General features: G+C 52.7%; 1 protein-coding gene across 3 annotated transcripts; it reads left to right on the top strand.

The window, feature by feature from the left end:
• Positions 1 to 11065: 11065 nt before the first annotated feature.
• Positions 11066 to 18989, top strand: LOC140905771 (uncharacterized). 3 transcript variants are annotated; one of them, XM_073329226.1, is made up of 4 exons: positions 11066 to 11130; positions 13396 to 14072; positions 16306 to 16509; positions 17617 to 18989. In XM_073329226.1, the coding sequence occupies exons 2-4, from the start codon at positions 13535 to 13537 to the stop codon at positions 18657 to 18659; spliced, it is 1785 nt and encodes a 594-aa protein (XP_073185327.1). In that variant the 5' UTR covers positions 11066 to 11130; positions 13396 to 13534; the 3' UTR covers positions 18660 to 18989. The 3 variants fall into 3 exon arrangements, with proteins under 3 accessions (XP_073185327.1, XP_073185325.1, XP_073185326.1); XM_073329224.1 differs by having other exon boundaries at positions 11082 to 11192; XM_073329225.1 differs by lacking the exon at positions 11066 to 11130 and adding an exon at positions 11207 to 11294.
• The last annotated feature ends 1353 nt before the right edge of the window (positions 18990 to 20342 follow it).

Below are 20342 nucleotides of genomic sequence, written 5' to 3'. Positions count from 1 at the left end.
GTTATAAAAAGCCAGTCAGCTGTGAACCAGCTGAGCAGTGAACAGCAGAGAGGCTAACAGAGGGAGTTTGCCTGGGAGTTCACCCGGGGAGAGCCCACTGAGGCTTACATCTTGCCGGCTTCTCTGAGTAGTTACTACAACTCCTGAGGAAGCTCGTAGAAGGAAGGTAATATAGATGGGGAGCATTCAGCTGTTGTGACCTGCACTGGGTATGCCATGTTTGTCTTTCTTCCACAGGACAGAAGTGACTTTGTCTGTACAAAGTGCAAGCTGGTCTCCATATTGGAAGAGAAGGTTCAAGGTCTGGAGAAACAAGTATCGACCCTGCGTTGCATAAGAGAAACTGAAGATTTCTTGGACAGACATCAGGATATGCTTCTACGGGCACAACGTTCTGAAGATTCAGAGCAGGCTGCGCAGCAGAGACAGGAGGATGGTGAAGAAATTTGGCAGCATGTGACCTCCAGAAAAAGAAAGGGGAGCATCCATGTACCAGCAGCACAGATACCAGTAAGCAACCATTTTCATGTTCTCTCCACAGGTACTAATGCGGAGAGTGGGCTAGATGATACATCTAGGGAAGGGAACAGAAGGAGACTCCGCCGATTGGAAGGCATGAGATGCACTGTCCTAGGGATGGGGGTTCCACAACCACCACTCCCAAGAGGAGGAGGCGGGAGGTGGTGGTCAGGGACTCTCTCCTCAGGGGGACTGAGTCATTTATCTGTCGCCCCGACCGGGAAAACTGAGACGTCTGCTGCTTGCCATGAGCTAGGATTCGCGATGTGACGGAGAGACTGCCAAGACTCATCAAGCCCTTGGATCGCTACCCCTTCCTGCTTCTCCATGTGGGCACCAGTGATACTGCCAAGAATGACCTTGAGCAGATCACTGCGGACTACGTGGCTCTGGAAAGAAGGATAAAGGAGTTTGAGGTGCAAGTGGTGTTTTCATTCATTCTCCCCGTGGAAGGAAAAGGCCGGGGTAGAGGCCGTCAAATTGCTGAAGTCAACAAGTGGCTACGCAGGTGGTGTCAGAGAGAAGGCTTTGGATTCTTTGACCATGAGATGGTGTTCCAAGAAGGAGGAGTGCTAGGCAGAGACGGGCTCCACCTAACGAAGAGAGGGAAGAGCATCTTTGCGAGCAGGCTGGCTAACCTAGTGAGGAGGGCTTTAAACTAGGTTCACCGGGGGAAGGAGACCAAAGCCCTGAGGTAAGTGGGGAAGTGGGATACCGGGAGGAAGCACAAGCAGGAGAACGTGAAAGGGAGGGCTCCTGCCTCTTACTAAGAAAGCAGGACAAACAGCAAGTTATCTCAAGTGCCTGTACACAAATGCAAGAAGCCTGGGAAACAAGCAGAGAGAACTGGAAGTCCTGGCACAGTCAAGGAATTATGATGTGATTGAAATAACAGAGACTTGGTGGGATAACTCACATGACTGGAGTACTGTCATGGATGGTTATAAACTGTTCAGGAAGGACAGGCAGGGCAGAAAAGGTGGGGGAGTTGCATTGTATGTAAGGGAGCAGTATGACTGCTCAGAGCTCCGGTATGAAACTGCAGAAAAACCTGAGAGTCTCTGGATTAAGTTTAGAAGTGTGAGCAACAAGGGTGATGTCGTGGTGGGAGTCTGCTATAGACCACCGGACCAGGGGGATGAGGTGGACGAGGCTTTCTTCCGGCAACTAGCAGAAGTTACTAGATCACAGGCCCTGGTTCTCATGGCAGACTTCAATCACGCTGATATCTGATGGGAGAGCAATATAGCAGTGCACAGACAATCCAGGAAGTTTTTGGAAAGTGTAGGGGACAATTTCCTGGTGCAAGTGCTGGAGGAACCAACTAGGGGCAGAGCTCTTCTTGACCTTCTGCTCACAAACCAGGAAGAATTAGTAGGGGAAACAAAAGTGGATGGGAACCTGGGAGGCAGTGACCATGAGATGGTTGAGTTCAGGGGGAGGGATAGCTTAGTGGTTTGAGCATTGGCCTGCTAAACCCAGGGTTGTAAGTTCAATCCTTGAGTGGGCCATTTAGGGATCTGGAGCAAAAAAAATTGGGGATTGGTCCTGCTTTGAGAAGGGGGTTAGACTAGATGATCTCCTGAGGTCCCTTCCAACTCTGATATTCTCAAGGAATCAATTCTGAAGCACTTAGAGGAGAGGAAAGTGATCAGGAACAGTCAGCATGGATTCACCAAGGGCAAGTCATGCCTCACTAATCTAATTGCCTTCTATGATGAGATAACTGCTTCTGTGAATGAGGGGAAAGCAGTGGATGTGTTGTTTCTTGACTTTAGCAAGCTTTTGACATGGTCTCCCACAGTATTCTTGCCAGTAAGTTAAAGAAGTATGGGCTGGATGAATGGACGATAAGGTGGATAGAAAGCTGCCTAGACTGTCGGGCTCAACAGGTGGTGATCAATGGCTCCATGTCTAGTTGGCAGACGGTATCAAGTGGAGTGCACCAAGGGTTGGTTCTCAGACCGGTTTCGTTCAATATCTTAATAAATGATCTGGAGGATGGTGTGGATTGCACCCTCAGCAAGGTTGCAGATGACACTAAACTGGGAGGAGAGGTAGATAGGATACAGAGGGACCTAGACAAATGAGAGGATTGGGCCAAAAGAAATCTGATGAGGGTCAACAAGGACAAATGCAGAATCCTGCACTTAGGACGGAAGAATCCCATGCACCGCTACAGACTAGGGCCCGAATGGCTAGGCAGCAGTTCTGCAGAAAAGGACCTAGGGGTTACAGTGGACGAGAAGCTGGATATGAGTCAACAGTGTGCCCTTGTTGCCAAGAAGGCCAATGGCATTTTGGGCTGTATAAGTAGGGGCATTGCCAGCAGATCGAGGGATGTGATCGTTCCCCTCTAGTCGACATTGGTGAGGCCTCATCTGGAGTACTGTGTCCAGTTTTGGGCCCCACACTACAAGAAGGATGTGGAAAAATTGGAAAACATCAGCGGAGGGCAACAAAAATGATTAGGGGACTGGAACACATGACTTATGAGGAGAGGCTGAGGGAACTGGGATTGTTTAGTCTGCAGAAGAGAAGAATGAGGGGGGATTTGATAGCTGCTTTCAACTACCTGAAAGGGGGTTCCAAAGAGGATGGGATCTAGACTGTTCTCAGTGGGAGCAGATGACAGAACGGGGAGTAATGGTCTCAAGTTGCAGTGGGGGAGGTTTAGGTTGGATATTAGGAAAATCTTTTTCACTAGGAGGGTGGTGAAATACTGGAATGCATTACCTCGGGAGGTGGTGGAATCTCCTTCCTTAGACGTTTTTAAGGTCAGGCTTGACAAAGCCCTGGCTGGGATGATTTAGTGGGGATTGGTCCTGCTCTGAGCAGGGGGTTGGACTAGATGACCTCCTGAGGTCCCTTCCAACCCTGATATTCTATGATTTAAGGATTGTTTTACAACATGTTTGGATTGTTTAGAAAATGATTTAGTAATATTTTAGTAAAATGATTGGTTAAAGTGCAGCTAAGCAAGACTCAAGTTTCACTATATAAAGTGGGGTCCAAAAAGAAGTTCTTTGGAACCAACTCCAGGACACAGCCCCAAGCTCAGAGCTGCCAGACCTCAACACTCTGCTAATGACACCAGGCAGAAGCTGGAGTTTCCCCAGATGACCTGATCCTGACTGGCCATCAAGAAAAGTTCATCTGTCTTATTGGGAGTGGTGAGCACTGTATGCTTAGTGTGTACAGTCTGTTTTGATAATTGTTAATAAATAGAGGTTAAGTAGGATATTACTGTGTAAAGCTCTTTCACTGGTAAAAGACCCCACAAACCCACAAAAGATTAAGCCCTGAGTCCACAGAGAATGGGTGTTTGCTCTGAGTCCACAGGGAATGGTGTTTACCCAGAGCCCTTGGAGCCCACGGAGGAGTAGAGCCCGGAGCCTATGGAGGGGTAAAGTTAGGTGCCTTTCGCCTGGAGCCCTAGGAACTGGGAAAGGGTACGGGTGCCTAAATCAACCGGGTTATGCCATGAGCCCTAGGAACTAGGTATAGGTGGGATGTCCTAGGGTGTGCAGGCAACAAATTTAGGGTAAAGTGGGTGCCTTATAGTGTGTGTAACAGAGAATTTTGTGCAGGTAACAACCCTGGTGAAAGAACCTGGCCGGGTCTGGACTGACCCCAGTTCTCAGTTTGGTAATGGACTCTGACTTTGCAGCTTTTACCTGACCTGGCCTGGTCCCAGACTGATCTCTGCCCTTTGGCCCTGATAGTGAGCAGCTTGCTCCATGTCCCCGGGCTGGCCCTGACACGCAGCCTGGTGTCGTTTTTTGTTTTGTTTTGGGTTTGGGGAGATTGCCCCATCAGCTGCATGGAGAAAACCCCGGAAAAATCATGCAACTGATTGGGCAACTGAGCTGTATTATCTGGTCCATGGGCCCTTTCTGTGGAAGGGAAATCCCCCTTTTAATGGGGGTCCTGGGGAGGTGAGGTGGAGCCAGGAATGGCCCTGGTAACACAGCTACATTGGATCTGTGCTGGCGGAGGGCGGGGGGGGGGAGTGTGGGTGCTGCAGTCTTCAGATCCCATGTGGGGGGGATAAGGGATAGCTGAGAAACCCACCGTGCTTGGGGAAAAGACCTGCCCTGTGGTTTGTTCTGTAAACCCCATGGAATGATTTGGGGAAGCATTAAAGGGAGCTGCAGGAGCTCAGCGCCCCTCAGGATCAGGCCCACAGGGTAGATTTTTTTTCTGCTGGTATTTCAGTGATCAGAGAGTCAAATATTCTGTGTGTTTTCCAAACTCAGCCTTATTGCTGCAGAATATCTTCTATAATGAGCGGGACTTCAGGAGCATCTAGTTTCGCTGGATGAGGGCTCCAGCCGGGTGTTTCTGACATGAAGCTCAGCAGTGAAAGGATTAACAACATCAGCCTTTAAAGGGCACCACCACCCCTGGGCAGGTCATGTTTCCTTGGCAGCTACTGGTGCAGCCAGTATCAATGCAGATCCCGCAGGGAAACAGGGTTACATTCAGAAGCCTCTACCCAACCAGAAGGGCTGAAAACTTGCCATTATTACTAACAAAATGTTAGACTCTGAGGACCACAGAGAGCCACTGAAAGGACAAATCCAGAGATCCCACCCGATCTCCATTGTCCTTGCCCAGGTCTCACCTTGGCAGAAGCCCCTGCAGCCCCTTCCCCTGTCACTGTCGCCTCTGAATTATCCATCTACAGATTCTAGGGGAATCGCGTTTCTCAGGGATCGCTGGGCAGAGGGCAGAAGATCTGGCTTTTTGGTGCCCGGACCTCTACATTTTACCTCCCCTTGCAGCTGGGCCTCTCAACCTCAGTGGCTTATTGATCACACAGCCACTTCTTGACCTCAGAACTGCTCTGCTCAGTGGCTACGGTGGGACTGCGTCCTAGAGCCTGTGTTTGCTGCCGTGACTGCTGGTTTTCATTTTCACCAAGGGGATAGAGACATTGTAAGGACCCTGCTGGCTCATTCGAGAGGGTGTATCGGGGAAGGGGGGGACACTGTGCTAGCCCCTCGTTTAACACCGAGCCTGCAGAGGACTCCACAATCCCTCCAGCACAGCAATCAGTGAAGGAGGTCAGAGTGGACCTGGCTCAGAAGGGAGCTGGAGGCCGCAGCCTGGGAGCTGGCTGCAGAGGGACGGCTGGAGAGTGGGCAGCCTGAGAGCTGGGGCTGGAGGCCCTGGGAGCCGGACAGACACATCCTGGTGCTGGCTGTAGCTACAGTGGGAGGACACAGGGCTGTGGCCTGCAGGCAAGCGGACAATGTGGAGAGCTTACCCAGGCCTTTGTTAGGTGTCATATCGCTGGACTAGACTGCTGCGAAGGACTGGGCAAGGATCAGTTGGATTCTCTTGGTTTAACTGGGGCAGTAACCATGCCCAGAGTGCCTGCCGCTGTTTATTTCGGCCAGCCCTAGGGAAGGAACCCTCTGTCACTCAGGGTGTGTGACTGTTGTGTGCGGAGCCCAGGAGGGCTGGAGTCTGAGGGACAAAGAATTGGGACATCTGGGATGATCCTGAGCCCACGAGAATAGATAGCTGGCAGTGGGTACAAAGCACCCTGGCAGATTTCCTGAGACAGCCACCTCAAAAGAGGGACAATCTTAGGAAAGCCCAGGCAGGTGCCAGCCCTGCTGGAGCCTGTAGAGCCCGTTGCTTGGACTCCTCTGAGCGCATGGTGCACCCCATGAGCTACCAGGCCACTCGGGACTGGTGTCCTACAGCCACTCCCTGCAGTGGGGCTGGTTACAGCATGTCACAGGCACACTGGTGGTAGCGTTGTGGACGTCCATCACCAAGAGAGCCAATGTGCTCCTTGGTTCTAGCAAGATATCTCCTGCACCTCCGGTAGCACTGAGCCTGGGGGTGGTTATGACATCAGCTGTTGGGGTAAATGGTCTCACTGCTGACTGGGCAGGCTGCCGGCCACTTTCTGTTTGGCTCTAACACTCTGTGCCACTTGCAGCCAGGGTATCTGGTTGACCTTTGTGCCATGGTATTTCTTCTCTCCTTTCCTGGCATGTCTCTGCATCAGGGTTAACTCAAGACGTTTGTTAGATGCTGGCACCTCTGCCCATGGCTTGCTGAGCTGGTGACTCTGATAAAGTGCTGTGACGGGTGTTGCAGAGTTCCAACAAAGCTCAATACAAGACCCCTTGAATCTGCTGGGACTTTTTAAATAGCTGCTTCTAGGGACTTTTCCATTAATCCAGTTGCTGTGAGGGGCTCATCTACCAAAGAGAATTGTCAAAATGAGCCACTCCTGCATTATGGACTAGTAACTCATCTAGAAACTATAGTACAGAACAGAATTATCAGACACATCCATAAACATGATTTGTTGGGGAAGAATCAACACGGCCTTTGTAAAGGGAAGTCATGCCTCACCAATCTCGGAGAATTCTTTTGAGGGTGTGAACAAGCAGGTGGATAAGGGTGATCCAGTCAATACAGTGTACTTGGATTTTCAGAAAGCCTTGGACAAGGTCCCTCACCAAAGGCTCTTAAGAAAACTAACTAGTCATGAGATAATAGGGAGGTCCTCTGATGGATCAATAACTGGTTAAAAGATAGGAAACAAAGGGTAGGAATAAATGGTCAGTTTTCACAATGGAGAGAGTTAAACAGCAGGGTCCCCCAGGATCTGTGCTGGGACCTGTACTGTTCAATGTGTTCATTAATGGGGGTTGAACAGGGAAATGGCAAAATTTGTGGATGATACAAAATGATTCAAGATAGTTAAATCCAACACAGGCTATGAAGAATGACAAAGGGATCTCACAAAACTAGGTGACTGGGCAACAAAATAGCAAATGAAATTCAACATTGATGAGTGCAAAGTAATGTACATTGGAAAAAATAATCCCAACTACACATATATAATTATGGGTTCTAAATTAGCTGTTACCACTCAAGAAAGAGATCCTGGAGTCACCATGGATACTTCTCTGAAAATTTCAGCTCAGTGCACAGCAGGGGTCAAAATGGCTAACAATGTTAGGAACTATTAGTAAAAAGTGTAGAGAATAAGACAGAAAATATCCCAATGCCACTCTATAAATCCAGACCTTGAATATCGTGTCCCATTCTGGTCACCCCAAAAAGGATAGAGTGGAACTGGAAAAGGTCCAGAGAAGGGGAACAAAGATAATCAAGGCTATGGAATGGCTTCCATATGAGGAGGGACTAAAAAGATTACGGCTGTTATCTTAGAAAAGAGGCAACTAAGGGAGGGTATGATAGAGGTCTGTAAAGTCGTGAATGGTGTGGAAAAAGTGAACAGAGACGTATTATTTACCTTTTCCCATAATACAAAAAACAGGGATCAGCCGATGAAATTAATAGCCAGCAGGATTCATATAAACAAGAGGAAGTACTTTTTCACACAATCCACAGTTAACCTGCGGAACTCATTGTCATGGGATGCTGTGAAGGACAAAATTATAACTTGGTTCAAAAAAAGGATTAGATAAATTCATCCAGGAGAGGTCCATCAATGGCTATTAGACAAGATGGTCAAGAATGCAATTCCATGCTCAGGGTGACCCTAAACTTCTAACTGTACTGTACAGTCCCGTTGAAGCCCAGGCACTGGCCACTGTCGGAAGACAGGATTCTGGGCTCGATGGCCCATTGGTCTGACCCAGTCTGGCTGTTCTTAATCTTATATTCTTAATCCCACACTTGAGCAAACTGCTCCTCAGGCTGTGTTGTTGTGTCATGATTAAGCACATTGCAGGGGGTGGGAGCTGAGGGTGCTCAGCCCCTCGCAGACCTGGCAGTGGCAGGATCAGGCCCTTTGTGAAATTCTTTTTGGAGGAAAGAGAACACCAGGAAAGGTTGGTCCTCGCTGATGACCATTTACAGCCATTCTCTTCCTTGGGGACAGAGGCCATGCACTAGCCAGAGACAAACACCCTCACGCTTCACCTGCGCCCTGCCTAAACTGAAACTCCCCCACATCTTGCTTTGCCACTCCACTCCCTCCTTTGGTTTCCAGGGCTGCAGGTGTTGTTGCCGCGCTGTCACCGGGCAGAAACTGAACCAGCCACCTCTTTCCTCCCACACCATACGGTTTAGGTGCTGGCTCCTCCTCCTGAGCTCACTCCCTCTCTAACAGCAGCTCTTCTCCTCCAGAGAGACTCAGCATCCAGTCTCGAGGGTGCCACCAGCTGTCCATGATCTGCTAATATGCACATTTGGGATGGGATTTACTAGTCTCTTGAACCTCCCACAATCCTGTCCTTGACTTGGTCCCTGTACCCCTGTCACAGGGGAGCCCCAGGGACAAAGGCATTTCTCCTCGAGGCTCAGGGCGGCCACTCTCTCCCTGTATCTTTCCTGTAAGACCTCACCTAGACATAGCTTTTGTACTGGTATAACTATTTCGAGTAGGGTGTGATTTTTTTTTAACCACCTTCATTATATCAATATAACTGCTAGTCTGGACATGGGCTCACCAGTATAACGACACCTTATAGCTTATTCCCCTTTCTGACAAGTATCAGCTAAACCAGGATAAGCTCCTTTATACCAGCAGAACTGCGTGCACAGTAGGAGGGTTGTCCCACTTTCGCTATATCGGTGTAGTTAAATGGATTCTAACGTGTGTGTAGACAACACGTAATCCTCTGTCCTATCAGCTCGCCATCTGCTTTTCAAATCTCAGCCAAATCCCCTGACTTTCTCTACCAATCTCTTAGATCGTGAGCTACTCTCCCAAGGGAACCTCCATCTTGGACTGGATATAGAACATAAGAATGGCCATACTTCATCAGACCAATGGTCCATCTAGTCCTGTATCCTGTCTTCCAACCGTGGCCAGGTGCTTCAGAAGGAATGAACAGAACAGGGCAATTGTGAGTGATCCATCCCTGTGGTTCAGTCCCAGCTTCTGACGGTCAGAGGTTCAGGGACAATCGATGAGTGAGGTGCATCCTGGCCATCTTGACTAACAGGCATTGATGGAGCTGTCCTCCATGAACTTACCTAGTGTTTTTTTTTTAACCCGGTTATACTTTTGGCCTTCACAACATCCCCAGGCAATGAGTTCCACAGCTTGACTGTGCATTGTGTGAAGAAGTACTTCCTTTTGTTTGTTTTCAACCTGCTGCCTATTCATTTCATTGAGTAACCCCGAGTTTTTGTATTGTGGAAGCAGATAAATAACACTTCTCTATTCCCTTTTTCCACACCATTCATGATTTGATAGACTTCTATCATACCCTGCTTTAGTTGTCTCTTTTCTAAGATGAACAGCCCTAATCTTTTTAATATCTCCTCAGATGGAAGCTGTTCCATACCCTTGATTATCTTTGTTGCTGTTCTCTGAAACTTTTCCAGTTCCACTCTGTCCTTTTTCAGATGGAGTGACCAGAACCGGGCACAATGTTCAAGATGTGGGTGCACCATGGATTTATATAGAGGCATTATGATATTTTCTGTCTTATTTTCTATCCCTTTCCTAATGGTACTTAACATTCTGTTTGCTTTTTTGACTGTTATTTTCAGAGAACTATCCACAATGATGCCAAGATCACTTTCTTGAGTGGTAACAGCAAATTTAGGCCCCATTATTTTGTATGTATAGTTGGAATTATTTTTCCCAGTGTGCATTATCTAGCACTTATCAACACTGAATTTCATTTGTCATGTGGTTGCCCAGTCACCCAGTTTAGTGAGACCCCTTTGTAACTCTTTGCAGTCAGCTTTGGACTGAACTATCTTGAGTATGCAACAGGAAAAATCCTGCCCAGGTTCTCCCTAGGTGGACTGCATGTGTAGCTTGCTAGGTTCTCAGATTCCTTTTCCTACACTCAGTTTCTCTCCCTTTCTGTTATTTTTTATCTTATCTGTTTTATTTAATTCTATAGAAAACATTTTGGGGATCTAGTGTACATGAAAACTGCTATTCCTTGTATATTGTTTGAATGTAAGACACACGGCCCATTATGCTAGCTGCTGCACAGAGAAGTAACACAGAAAACACTCGTTGCCCCAGAGAGTTCACCATCTAGGTGTCAGGATGCAACAAGTGGATATAACAGACTGGGGCTGGGAGATAAGAGAAACAAAACTATACAGAAACAGAGAAAAATTGCATCATGTAACTGCAATCTTTTTATCTGCCTAGACGCCCCCCCCCCCTCATCTGAGCACCTCCTCCCAGATATTTATGGGTTAATCTTCACCTGCTCCCTGTGAGGTAGGGGAGCATCACTGTCCCCAGTTTCGTGCTGGGGACCTGAAGCACAGAGAGGCTAGGGGATGTGGCCAAGGGTACACAGGAAGGCTGTAGCAGAGCCCAGAGTAGAGGCCATCTCTCCTGGCCTGAGGGCTGCTTTCCACCTGCTCCATCCCAGGTTTCGGTGTTGGGGAACTCAGCCAAGCAGAAGGAGGAGGAGGGAGAAGGCAGCATTTGTGCCGTGCCAAGCCAAGGTGGAGCGGGGGCGGGGGGGGGGGTGTCCGTTTATTAGACCGTGTGCAGGGTGCCTCCAACAAGCAAACCCTGTAGCTGACCTCTCCCCCCGCCGGAGAACAAGCCTCCGTGGGTCGGGAGCCAGCAGAGGGCAGCAGCAGGCTCGCCGAGCCTGCCACTCGGAGGCAGAGGAAATGAAGGCGAGTTCCTCTGAGTCAGGAGCCATTAGCCCAAGAAGCTGGAGCGCCCAGCGCCAAGCGCCGTGAGTGCGGGCGCGGGGAGCCGGGGCGCGGAGCCCAGCCTGCGGCCGGGCGCTGGGGGGACCCGAGCGCCGCCGCCGCCGCCGGGTGGGCGCCCTGCTCAGGTGGGCCGTGGGCAGCGGGCGCGGCGGGGCCGCTTGGCCCCAGCAGCCGGGGCACGGGGCGAGCGGCGGGGCTGGGAGTTCGCGGACAAGGGCGAAGCGCCGGGCCGGGCCGCCCCGTCCGGGCCGCCCCCGGGAGCCGAGCCGAGCCTGCCGCGAGCCCTGCCCGGGGGGCGACGCAGGCTCTCGCCGCTGGCCCCCGCTCTGGCAGCGGGACCCACCGGCTGCGGCGCTGGCCGGAGGGGCGGCGGGAGCGCGGGTCCCGGCAGGGGGCCGGGGTCCCCCCCCCCGCTCGCCCCGGGGGGCAGGGCCCTTCCCCGGCGGCACCAGAACTGGAGCCGCCGGCCGGGCTGGCCCCGGGGGCTCCGCGCGCCTCTCCCTGCTGCAGCGGCGGCTCGGCCGGGCTGGAGCCGAGCCAGGCGGGGGGGCGGCTCCGGCACCGCGGAGCCCGCCCGGGGCTCCCATTGTCCTCGGCGGGGGCCGGGGCGCCCCGGGCTGGGCGCGCTCCGCCGCCGGGCGCGGGGCTGGGGCAGCAGGGTGCGGTGCGGGCGGCCCCTGGGGAGGGCCTGCCCGGGGTGGGGGGGCGCCCAGGAGTCTCGTCCCGTGTCCCCGTCCCCCCCCCCCCCCGGCCAGGCCAGGCCAGGCCAGTCCCGTCCCGTCCCGTCCCCGTCCAGCCCCGTCCCTGTCCGGCCCTGCAGCCCCAGCCGCGCCGCCGGCTCCGACCCGCGCCCCGCCGAGCGGGGGAGGGGGAAGCGAACAAAAGGCGGCCGCCTGCCAGCCCCGCCGCTGCCGCAGGAGCAGCCCGGGGGGGCCGGGCGCGGGGGGCCGGCCCCAGCCGGGCGGGCTGCGCTCGCAGGAGGCCGCTGAGCGGCTCAGCGCTGGGGCGGGGGGAGCGGAGCGGAGCAGAGCAGATTAGCTCCCCAGCCGGCCGTGGTATGCAGAAAATGTTGAGCTTGGAGAGTGTGTGCAGGGCATAGCCCTGCGTGTGTGCGCGTGTGTGTGCAGGGCATAGCCCTGTGTGTGTGCGCGTGTGTGTGCAGGGCATAGCCCTGTGTGTGTGCGCGTGTGTGTGCAGGGCATAGCCCTGCGTGTGTGCGCGTGTGTGTGCAGGGCATAGCCCTGCGTGTGTGCAGGGCATAGCCCTGTGTGTGTGTGCGCGCGTGTGTGCAGGGCATAGCCCTGTGTGTGTGTGCGCGCGTGTGTGCAGGGCATAGCCCTGTGTGTGTGTGCGCGTGTGTGTGCGTGTGTGTGCGCGTGTGTGTGCACGGCATAGCCCTGCGTGTGTGCGCGTATGTGTGCAGGGCAAAGCCCTGTGTGCGTGCGTGTGTGCGCGCGTGTGCAGGGCAAAGCCCTGTGTGCGCGCGTGTGCAGGGCAAAGCCCTGTGTGTGCGCGTTATGATTCTGTGCGCTTGGTAGTGCTCTGTGGGTGCATGTGTATACACACTATGGGTGCATGTGTGCGCTGTAGCGTATATTTTATAAGCTATAGAGTAGTATCTACAAATGAAATCATAATATCACGAAACCAGACAAATTCCAGACGAAGTTACTTTGAAACGAGACATTGGAGCGTTCCGCCCGGCCAAGGTCTCAAGGGGCCGTTTCAAGCCTTGTGCAAAAGCTCGATTTCACGGTTTTTCCCCCTTTCTAAACCAAATTTCGCTGGCATGGGCAGGTTCCCGTGGAACAGTTCGATTTTGACAAAGGGGCGTTTTCTGACCGAAAACCATGGTTCTGTTGGGCAATTTTGGACCAGGTCTGATATCCAGCTGTTTCGGTACTTTCCTGGTCCCCATCTCCATGGTCTCTGTGCACCTTGCAGTCCTCACAACTCCCCAGTGTGGCAGGGGTGCAGTATTATCCCCATTCGCACATGTGGAAACTGAGGCACAGAGCGCTTAGCAGGACGGGCAAGTCTTTCTTCTGTAATGCATGTCTGACCAAGCAGGTGTTGGCTCTGGTTCTCCACCCACGGAGGATCCCAGGCTTGGAGTGGGCTAATGGGTCTAACTGGGGGTTATCAACTCTTCCACTACAAGATGGATTGTCGAAGGAGGGTGCTTAGACAGCCCGCCTTTACCTCTGGCTTTTTCTCCTCTCTCAGGTGCTTTCAAGCTGGGATGAGCGTCTCCCCCGCCACCTGGCACTCTGGAGCAGTTCTTTAATCCTCCCAAACCACCCATATCCGTCCGGATTTGTGTCCCGGAGCAGGATTGGCTCCAGGCCTTTTTCCCCTTGGCACCATGGATTCCTCAGCTGCTCTGGCTTCTGCTCCTCCTTCTTCGGCTCCCTCTGGGTCCCGGAGCCCAATGTTTTCCTCAGGAGCCGACCGAGAGGAGTGGGGACCTAGGTTCAACTGTGCCCCTTCCACTTCTGCTGCAGCCTCCCAGGGGTTGGCAACATCTGGCCGGAAGAGGAAAGCCAATTTCTCCAACGACGAGACAGAGACTCTGGTCTGGAACGTGGTTCGGCACTTCAGCGCCCTCTACGGCTCCGAATCCCTCCGAGCTCACCCTGTGCGGCGGAAGCAGCTGTGGACCCAGATCCAGAGCCGGGTCAACTTCCTGGGCTACACGGAGCGCTCCATTGATGATCTCAAGCACAAGTGGCGAGACCTTCGGCTGGACGTCAAGAAGAAGATCACCTCAAAGAAGCATCCCCCTATGAACAGGGCAGGAGGGCCTCTCCACAAACCCCGCCTCACTCCCCTGGAGAAGATGGTGGCCTCTACCTTCTTACAGGCCAGCCATGATTCAGAGCCCGAGATCATCTTTGACCCCGGTGAGCTAACCTTTGGGTTTCTCTGATAGCAGGTCTGATGCACATGAGCTCACAATGGTGGTAGGGTCAGGGAGGTCTATGGGTAAAGGAGATGGAGCCAGAAGACCATTCCTCCAGGGAAAGGGGCTTTCATGAATATCTGTTTCCATCCTGTTGTCATCATCTGAACACATCAGCCTCACCTAACAGTAATGTAACAGATCCCTGGCCCTCTGGGACTTGGTTCCTGGTGAACATTTACTTATTGTGCTAGCTCAGAGAGGATAGTGAAAAAAGACTTGTCAGTTTTGCCTTTTTTCTAGTCAGTCTCCCTTTTGGGTTTTCCTGCAGTAGGAGAATACTGTCATGTCTGGGTGGCAAAGGCTGCTGGGAAATGTTTATACTCAAATAGCCAAACTAAAGGAAATAGTTTTCCCTGGAATTTTTTTAAAAAATGGTGAAAATATTCCTGTTGCTCTTCGGTTTTGTAAAACTTTTTTGTTTTTAAAAACCTCTAAATACTGCGTCTAGCCTGATCGCATCCCTTTTACAGGTGACTTGCAAGGGGGAAAATCATGGGTTCGTGCCCTCTTTTGACTGCATGGGCATGTGTTCTTCGGAGTCAACAGTGCCACTGTGAAATGGCACTGGAGCTGTGCAGTGGTTGCACTTGCTGACACGTTGTGCTCACTTGAGCTTTAGCCTCTATCCTTGGATAAGCCAGCCAACCGGAGTTCAGGGCTTTTGGATGTGGGCAGGATTTGGGCAGCACTCGAGTTAACTCTGCAGTGACAACAAGTCCTCAGGTGTATCAAGTAGGGTTGAAAAGTTTCTCCCCCCACACCCAAAAACCAAAAGTGGGGGATGGGGAGGCACAAGGGAGTCTGCTTGTTTTTACATTAGAAATGTAGGTTTCCTCTGGTCTCTCTTTCCTGTGAGCCTCTCTGCTCTACTGTAGAACTTGAAGGAACATGCATGATTTGTCTGATGTCAAGAGTCACCTGATGAAGGCTCTGATTCAGCAAAGCACTTATGCACCTGTCTAACTTTTTAAACATACTCAAGGCCATCCCTCTTAATCAAAGCACTTTAGCACATGCTTTGATTTCAGTTATACTTACCCACACTGCTTAAAGTTAAGCATGTGCTTAAGTGCTTTGCTGATTTGGTGCTAAAGTTAGGCATGTGCTTAAGTACCTTGAAGGAGTGGGACCTAATTGAGAGAGTGATTTTTTTTCCAGAGTGATTAAAACTCTTTGTTTTATTTGCTTTTTGTTACCCACTATTTAACTCAAGTGCATGAGACACACTTGGGAGAGAAACCTCAGGGTTAAAGACTCTCTCCTCCTTCAGTGAAACATGGAGAGAGCTCCTAGTCCAGATGTCTGGAACTACCACTAAAGCAGGAAAGACCAGACTGGACATTCTCAATATGTTGAAGGTCAAACAAACAAAACCTTGGGTTTTTTGTTTGTTTAAAGAACCATTTCAGGCAGCCTTTTATACTTTATAGAGGACCAAAAATAAATAAAAGGGGCCAACTCCAATTTTCGTTCCCTTTGCTGCTCACCTTTAAGATCAGATCAGATCACTAGCTTTTGGTGAAGGAGGGACATACAAGCACAAATTGTTAATTTAAATGTATACTGTAAAAAATCCAGGCTGTTTTGGGGCTAAACACGGCTTATATAAAAACACAATGGAAATATCCTGTTGGACTTCATAGAAAATCCTGATCTTTCTGTAGGGTGTTTTTGGACCGTCCTGGAGCGCTGATCAGAGACTGATCTCCCTGCTATAGAATTTTATAGGGCCGTTCTGAAAACCTATAGAAAGCATCTAGTTCACTTAAGTTCTGTAGTTTGTTGGAGTAATTTTTACATGCCTCTGTGGGGTTCATTCCAATTCCAATGGCTGGGTTAAGCTAGACAAATTCAGATTGGAAATGAGACACACATTTTTAATGGTGAGAGTAATTAACTGTTGGAAGAATTGACCAAGCGTGGTGGTGGATTCTCCTTCACTAACAATTTTCAGTCAAGGTTGGATGTTTTTCTAAAGTATCTGCTCTAAGAATCATTTTGGGGCAGTTTCCTGGCCTGGGCTATGCAGGCAGTCAGACCAGATGATCACAATGGTCCCTCTTGGCCTTGGGATCTATGAAAAGTCCTATAGGATGTTTCCCTTGGGGAATCCTAGCCTGTGATAGCATGATAGTCGCTATCCTCTTAAGTCAATCGTCTTTCTCTTGCAGACTTGTTCTTCCCAGGTGCGTCCAAACAATCGATCATGTCCTTCCAGCCTGCAGTCAGCCACCCCAGCATCTACATAGACACCAACGGGCAGCCCTCTTCTTTGCCTGACGTGGAAGGTTCTGCCGTGCCTCGGCTCGCAGTCCAGAGTCCAGACCCTTCTGTGATCTGTGAATACAGCCGAGGCGAGGGGCAGAGCAGTTCAGGTAGGAGTAATGGAGAAGCTGCCAGTAGCCACAGTGAAGGCCAGGCTGACTGTCCAGGGCACAGGCCTCTTTGATAGTTGGGGAAAGCAGTGGCTGGTGCCTGTTAAAGGCTCAGCCAGAGGCTCCTGAGCATGGGGAAAATGATCACACTAATAATGACTTTTTTGTGACGCGCTGTCTCCTGCAGGCGCCGCAGTGGGGATGCTGTTGAAGGCCAAGGAGTGGTTACATTTGTTATTAAAAAGGGTGAAATGATTGTGACTCTGAGAACCTGGGCCAAGCATGTCCATTACGTAGCCACAGTGAAGTTACACCCGGAATGGAGTAGGGCCCCATAGTCAAATCTCAGATCTCCATGCACTCCTGGAGAAACTCTTTGCAAAGATGTGTCTCCACTGTCTGCTTCGAACAGCCCAGTGGTTAGCTTCAGGGCAAACACTTGTGCATTCACAGTGCTCAAACTGTGGGTGACTATTCCAGTGCTCTTGCCCTCTAGTGTCCAGTGTTCTAACACAAGAACAAGGAGACAGTCAATGAAACGAAAAGGCAGCAAATTTCAAACTGATCCTAGACAATAAACATTTTTCCTGCAGCACACAAGTAGCCTGTGGAACTCACTGCCACTGGATATTGTTGAGGTCAAGAATTTAGCAAGATTCCAAGATAGAGTGAGCATTTATATGGATGAGCAAACTAGCCAGCATTATCCAACTTAATCCTCAAAAATAAATTGGAAGGGATGTAACAACCTCATGGTTCAGGGCTCAAGACAGCCTCAAAGTATTGGGGTTTAGGAGGAGACTCCCTCTGTGGGGCCAGATTATCCCATATCTGCTACCGCAGGCTTCTTACACCTGCCAGCAAAGTAGCAGGTTCTGGCCGCTGTCAGGAAAGGATACTGAACGTTCCTGGTGGGTCTGAGCAGCGCCCATGCAGCCCTGCCAGGGGTCTGTGTGTCTGTGGCTGCTTTGAGTGGATTTTTAGTAAGAAGAAGATCCTGGGGTGTTCCCAGGGATGTGGGGAGAGGGGACCAATTGGGAATCTAATGCATGGCGCCACAGACGGTGAAGCAGATAGACTTACCTGCTAGCTTCTCTTCTGTTTCAGCCGAATCGGGGCCGGAGCTGCGAACTCCAGAGATGTCGGCCATGTCCCCGCCTCTGAGAAACGAGTCCCTTGTCTCCTACGCCTCCATGTCGGAGGAAGAAGAGCGGGAAGGCCAGGAGGTGGACGGGTGCCCCGGCGCAGCGATGGGCCTTCAGCCTGTCCCGGAGTCCCAGCTGTCGGCCGAGGAAAGCGCGAAGGCATCCCGGCAGGCCATGCTCATCCGCCGGTGCAATTCCCAGGGCTCCATGAGCTCCCTCCCCGAGGATACGCTCAACCACGTGGACGCTCACGCAGACTGGGCCCACGAAGGGGTCTCCGACCTCCCCTCCTTGGGCAGGGTGCTGGACGCCTCCCAGCCGGAAGAGGAGGAGGGCAGCCGGGGCCCCGAGGTGGGCTCCTTGCCCAGGGTACTGATGGGGCCCACGTGGGAGAAGCAGCAGCAGCAGGAGGAGGAGGAGCAGCATCAGCAGCAGGCGCGCTCCCCGCTGCATGGCGCGCTCACCGAGGAGTCCCTGCCCTCCTCCGCCTCGCCTCAGGAGGACCAGCCCCCTGCCCCGGTGCCGCCCTCGCGGGGCCTGGGCTGCTCTTGGCTGCGGGAGGGCAGGAGGGAGAGCTGGAGGACTAACATCCACCGCCTGCTGGACCTGGAGGAGCAGTGGGACCAGCTGTACCACCAGGAGCTGGCCATGTGGCAGGAGGAGCGGGCCACGCAGCGCGAGGAGCGGGCGCGGGACAGGGAGCTGCAGTTCCGTCTGCTGGGCGTCCTGACGGACATCCGGGACGAGCTGCGCTACCTGCGGCAGGAGCGGGCCGGCGCGCGCCAGAGCCAGGCCCCGCCCGCCGAGGCCGAGGCCGGCGGGCTCTTAGACCAGCCGCCCAAAGCGGAAGTCAGCTTCCCCGGGCCCACCCTGGGCAGCGCCGGCTGGGGAGAGAGCGCCATGGCCAGCAGGAACCCCTATGGCAGCCGGGGGCGGGGCCGGCGCCGGGGCCGGCCGCGTGGCTCCGCCTCCAAACACAGACGCCTCTTCCTGACCAATAGCTAGGAGTGGCTGGGGGCTGTCAATTCCAGCGACGGACATGGTGTGCGGACAGCCCTCCCGGAGCCGGGGGGTGAGCGCACGGGGTGGGCACGCCGCGTGCGCCTGGACATGGCAGGGCAGGGGTGAGTGTGGTGGGAGGCGGGGGATGCCCGCTACAGAGGCTGCGTGTGTGTGCTGGAGGCGTGTGTGTGGCGGGGGGGAGAGAGGGGACCATTTGGGAATATGCCCGGTGTGCAAACACCTCGGTGCGAGTGTGAGAGCTGGGGAACCGACAATGCCAGTGTAAGTTTATGGCAGGTGTGGGTGCACTTTGAGTGTCTGCACCAGCACCTCTCCGGGGGGGGGAAGGCGTGTGTGTGGGGGGGGGGTGCGACGTGGGGAGAAGTGTGCGAGCCTGTGGTGTGCATGTCAGTGAGAATGGGGTGTGAGTGTATGGGCTGCAGGCAGGACTGCAGATATGGGGGGGGGGGCGAATGCATGTGCTTGTGAACTTGCAGTGGCAGATGTGAAGGAATGCATGGGTGTGAGCACGTGGCACATATACGGGAGAGCTCTGCAGGGCTGGTGTGCAGTGGGAAGTGTGTAAGGCCATAGTGGTGCGTGTCTGAGTGCAAGTGGGTGAGCATGTACTGCATTGTGCGTGTGGACACAAGTCCAGTGTGTGTGAATGAGGCAGCCGTGTGGCAGGGGGATTTGTTTGGGAATGGAGGGGTGTAAGTGAGGGTGAGCAACCCTGGGAGGCTGTGATTGGTTGCCAGGGGGCGTAGGAGGGGTGGTGTCCATGGCATGAGCGTGAGCATGTGTGCTTGTGAAGGTGGTGTCTGTCTGAGCAGTGGGGGGGTGTTAGTGCCCAGTCCATGTACACAGGATGTGTGCGCACACAGCTGGATGTCTGTGGCCATGGGGGAGAGCCAGCTGTGCTCAGGATGGCAAGGTGTGAATGCAGGGGGGCATGCTGTGTGTGTGTGTGTGAGAGAGAGGGGTGTAAGTGACTGGCTGTGATTGCACCCGAGAGGTGTGTGCACAGGAGTGTATGACTGCCCGGCAGGGCACGCTGGGGGCACAGGGACAATCAGGCAGCGGCGCACTTGTACGAGCAGGAGTGGCTGGGGGTGGGGGCTGAGTGCACGTACGTACGTGTGTGTGAGCGCACGGGGAGGTGAGTCCGAGCAGCGGTGGGAGGGTGCGTGTCTGTCGTGCATTTAGGAGAGATGCTTGTGTTGTGGGGGGCGTGTGCATGTGAGCCGGGGGGGGGGGAGCTATTTTAAGACAAGGCCGGGGGGGGTGGCTGCATGGAAATGCTGCACTCCGCCATCTGGGAGGTGCGTGTGTGTGTGACCCGGGGCATGTGCCTGACGGCAGGGGGCAGATGTGCAAGTGCGCTAGGCTGAGTAGGGTCGCTACTTTCTGGGGGGAGGAGGGGAATTAGGAATAGTCGCTGTCCTGCGAGAACATTTTATGCAAATCATTTAATAACCTAATTTGCATATAACCATAAACTTCTGTTTTAAAAAAAAAAAAACCCAAACCCAAGCCTGTGTGTGGACTCAGTGCTGGTTAAAGCTGGGGGGATGGGCACTGCACCCATTCTTGGTTAATATTTAGTGCCACTTTAGATGCCCGTCCTCTGGCTCCGAAATGCCTCTTTGCATTGGCAGCTTCTCCCTGCAGCTCCTTCCCCCAGGC

The sequence above is a fragment of the Lepidochelys kempii genome, chromosome 2 (assembly GCF_965140265.1).
Source record: "Lepidochelys kempii isolate rLepKem1 chromosome 2, rLepKem1.hap2, whole genome shotgun sequence".
In the NCBI taxonomy this organism is placed as follows: domain Eukaryota; kingdom Metazoa; phylum Chordata; order Testudines; family Cheloniidae; genus Lepidochelys; species Lepidochelys kempii.
The sequence above is the reverse complement of the archived record's forward strand: the minus strand, read 5'-3'. Positions and strand labels throughout refer to the sequence as shown.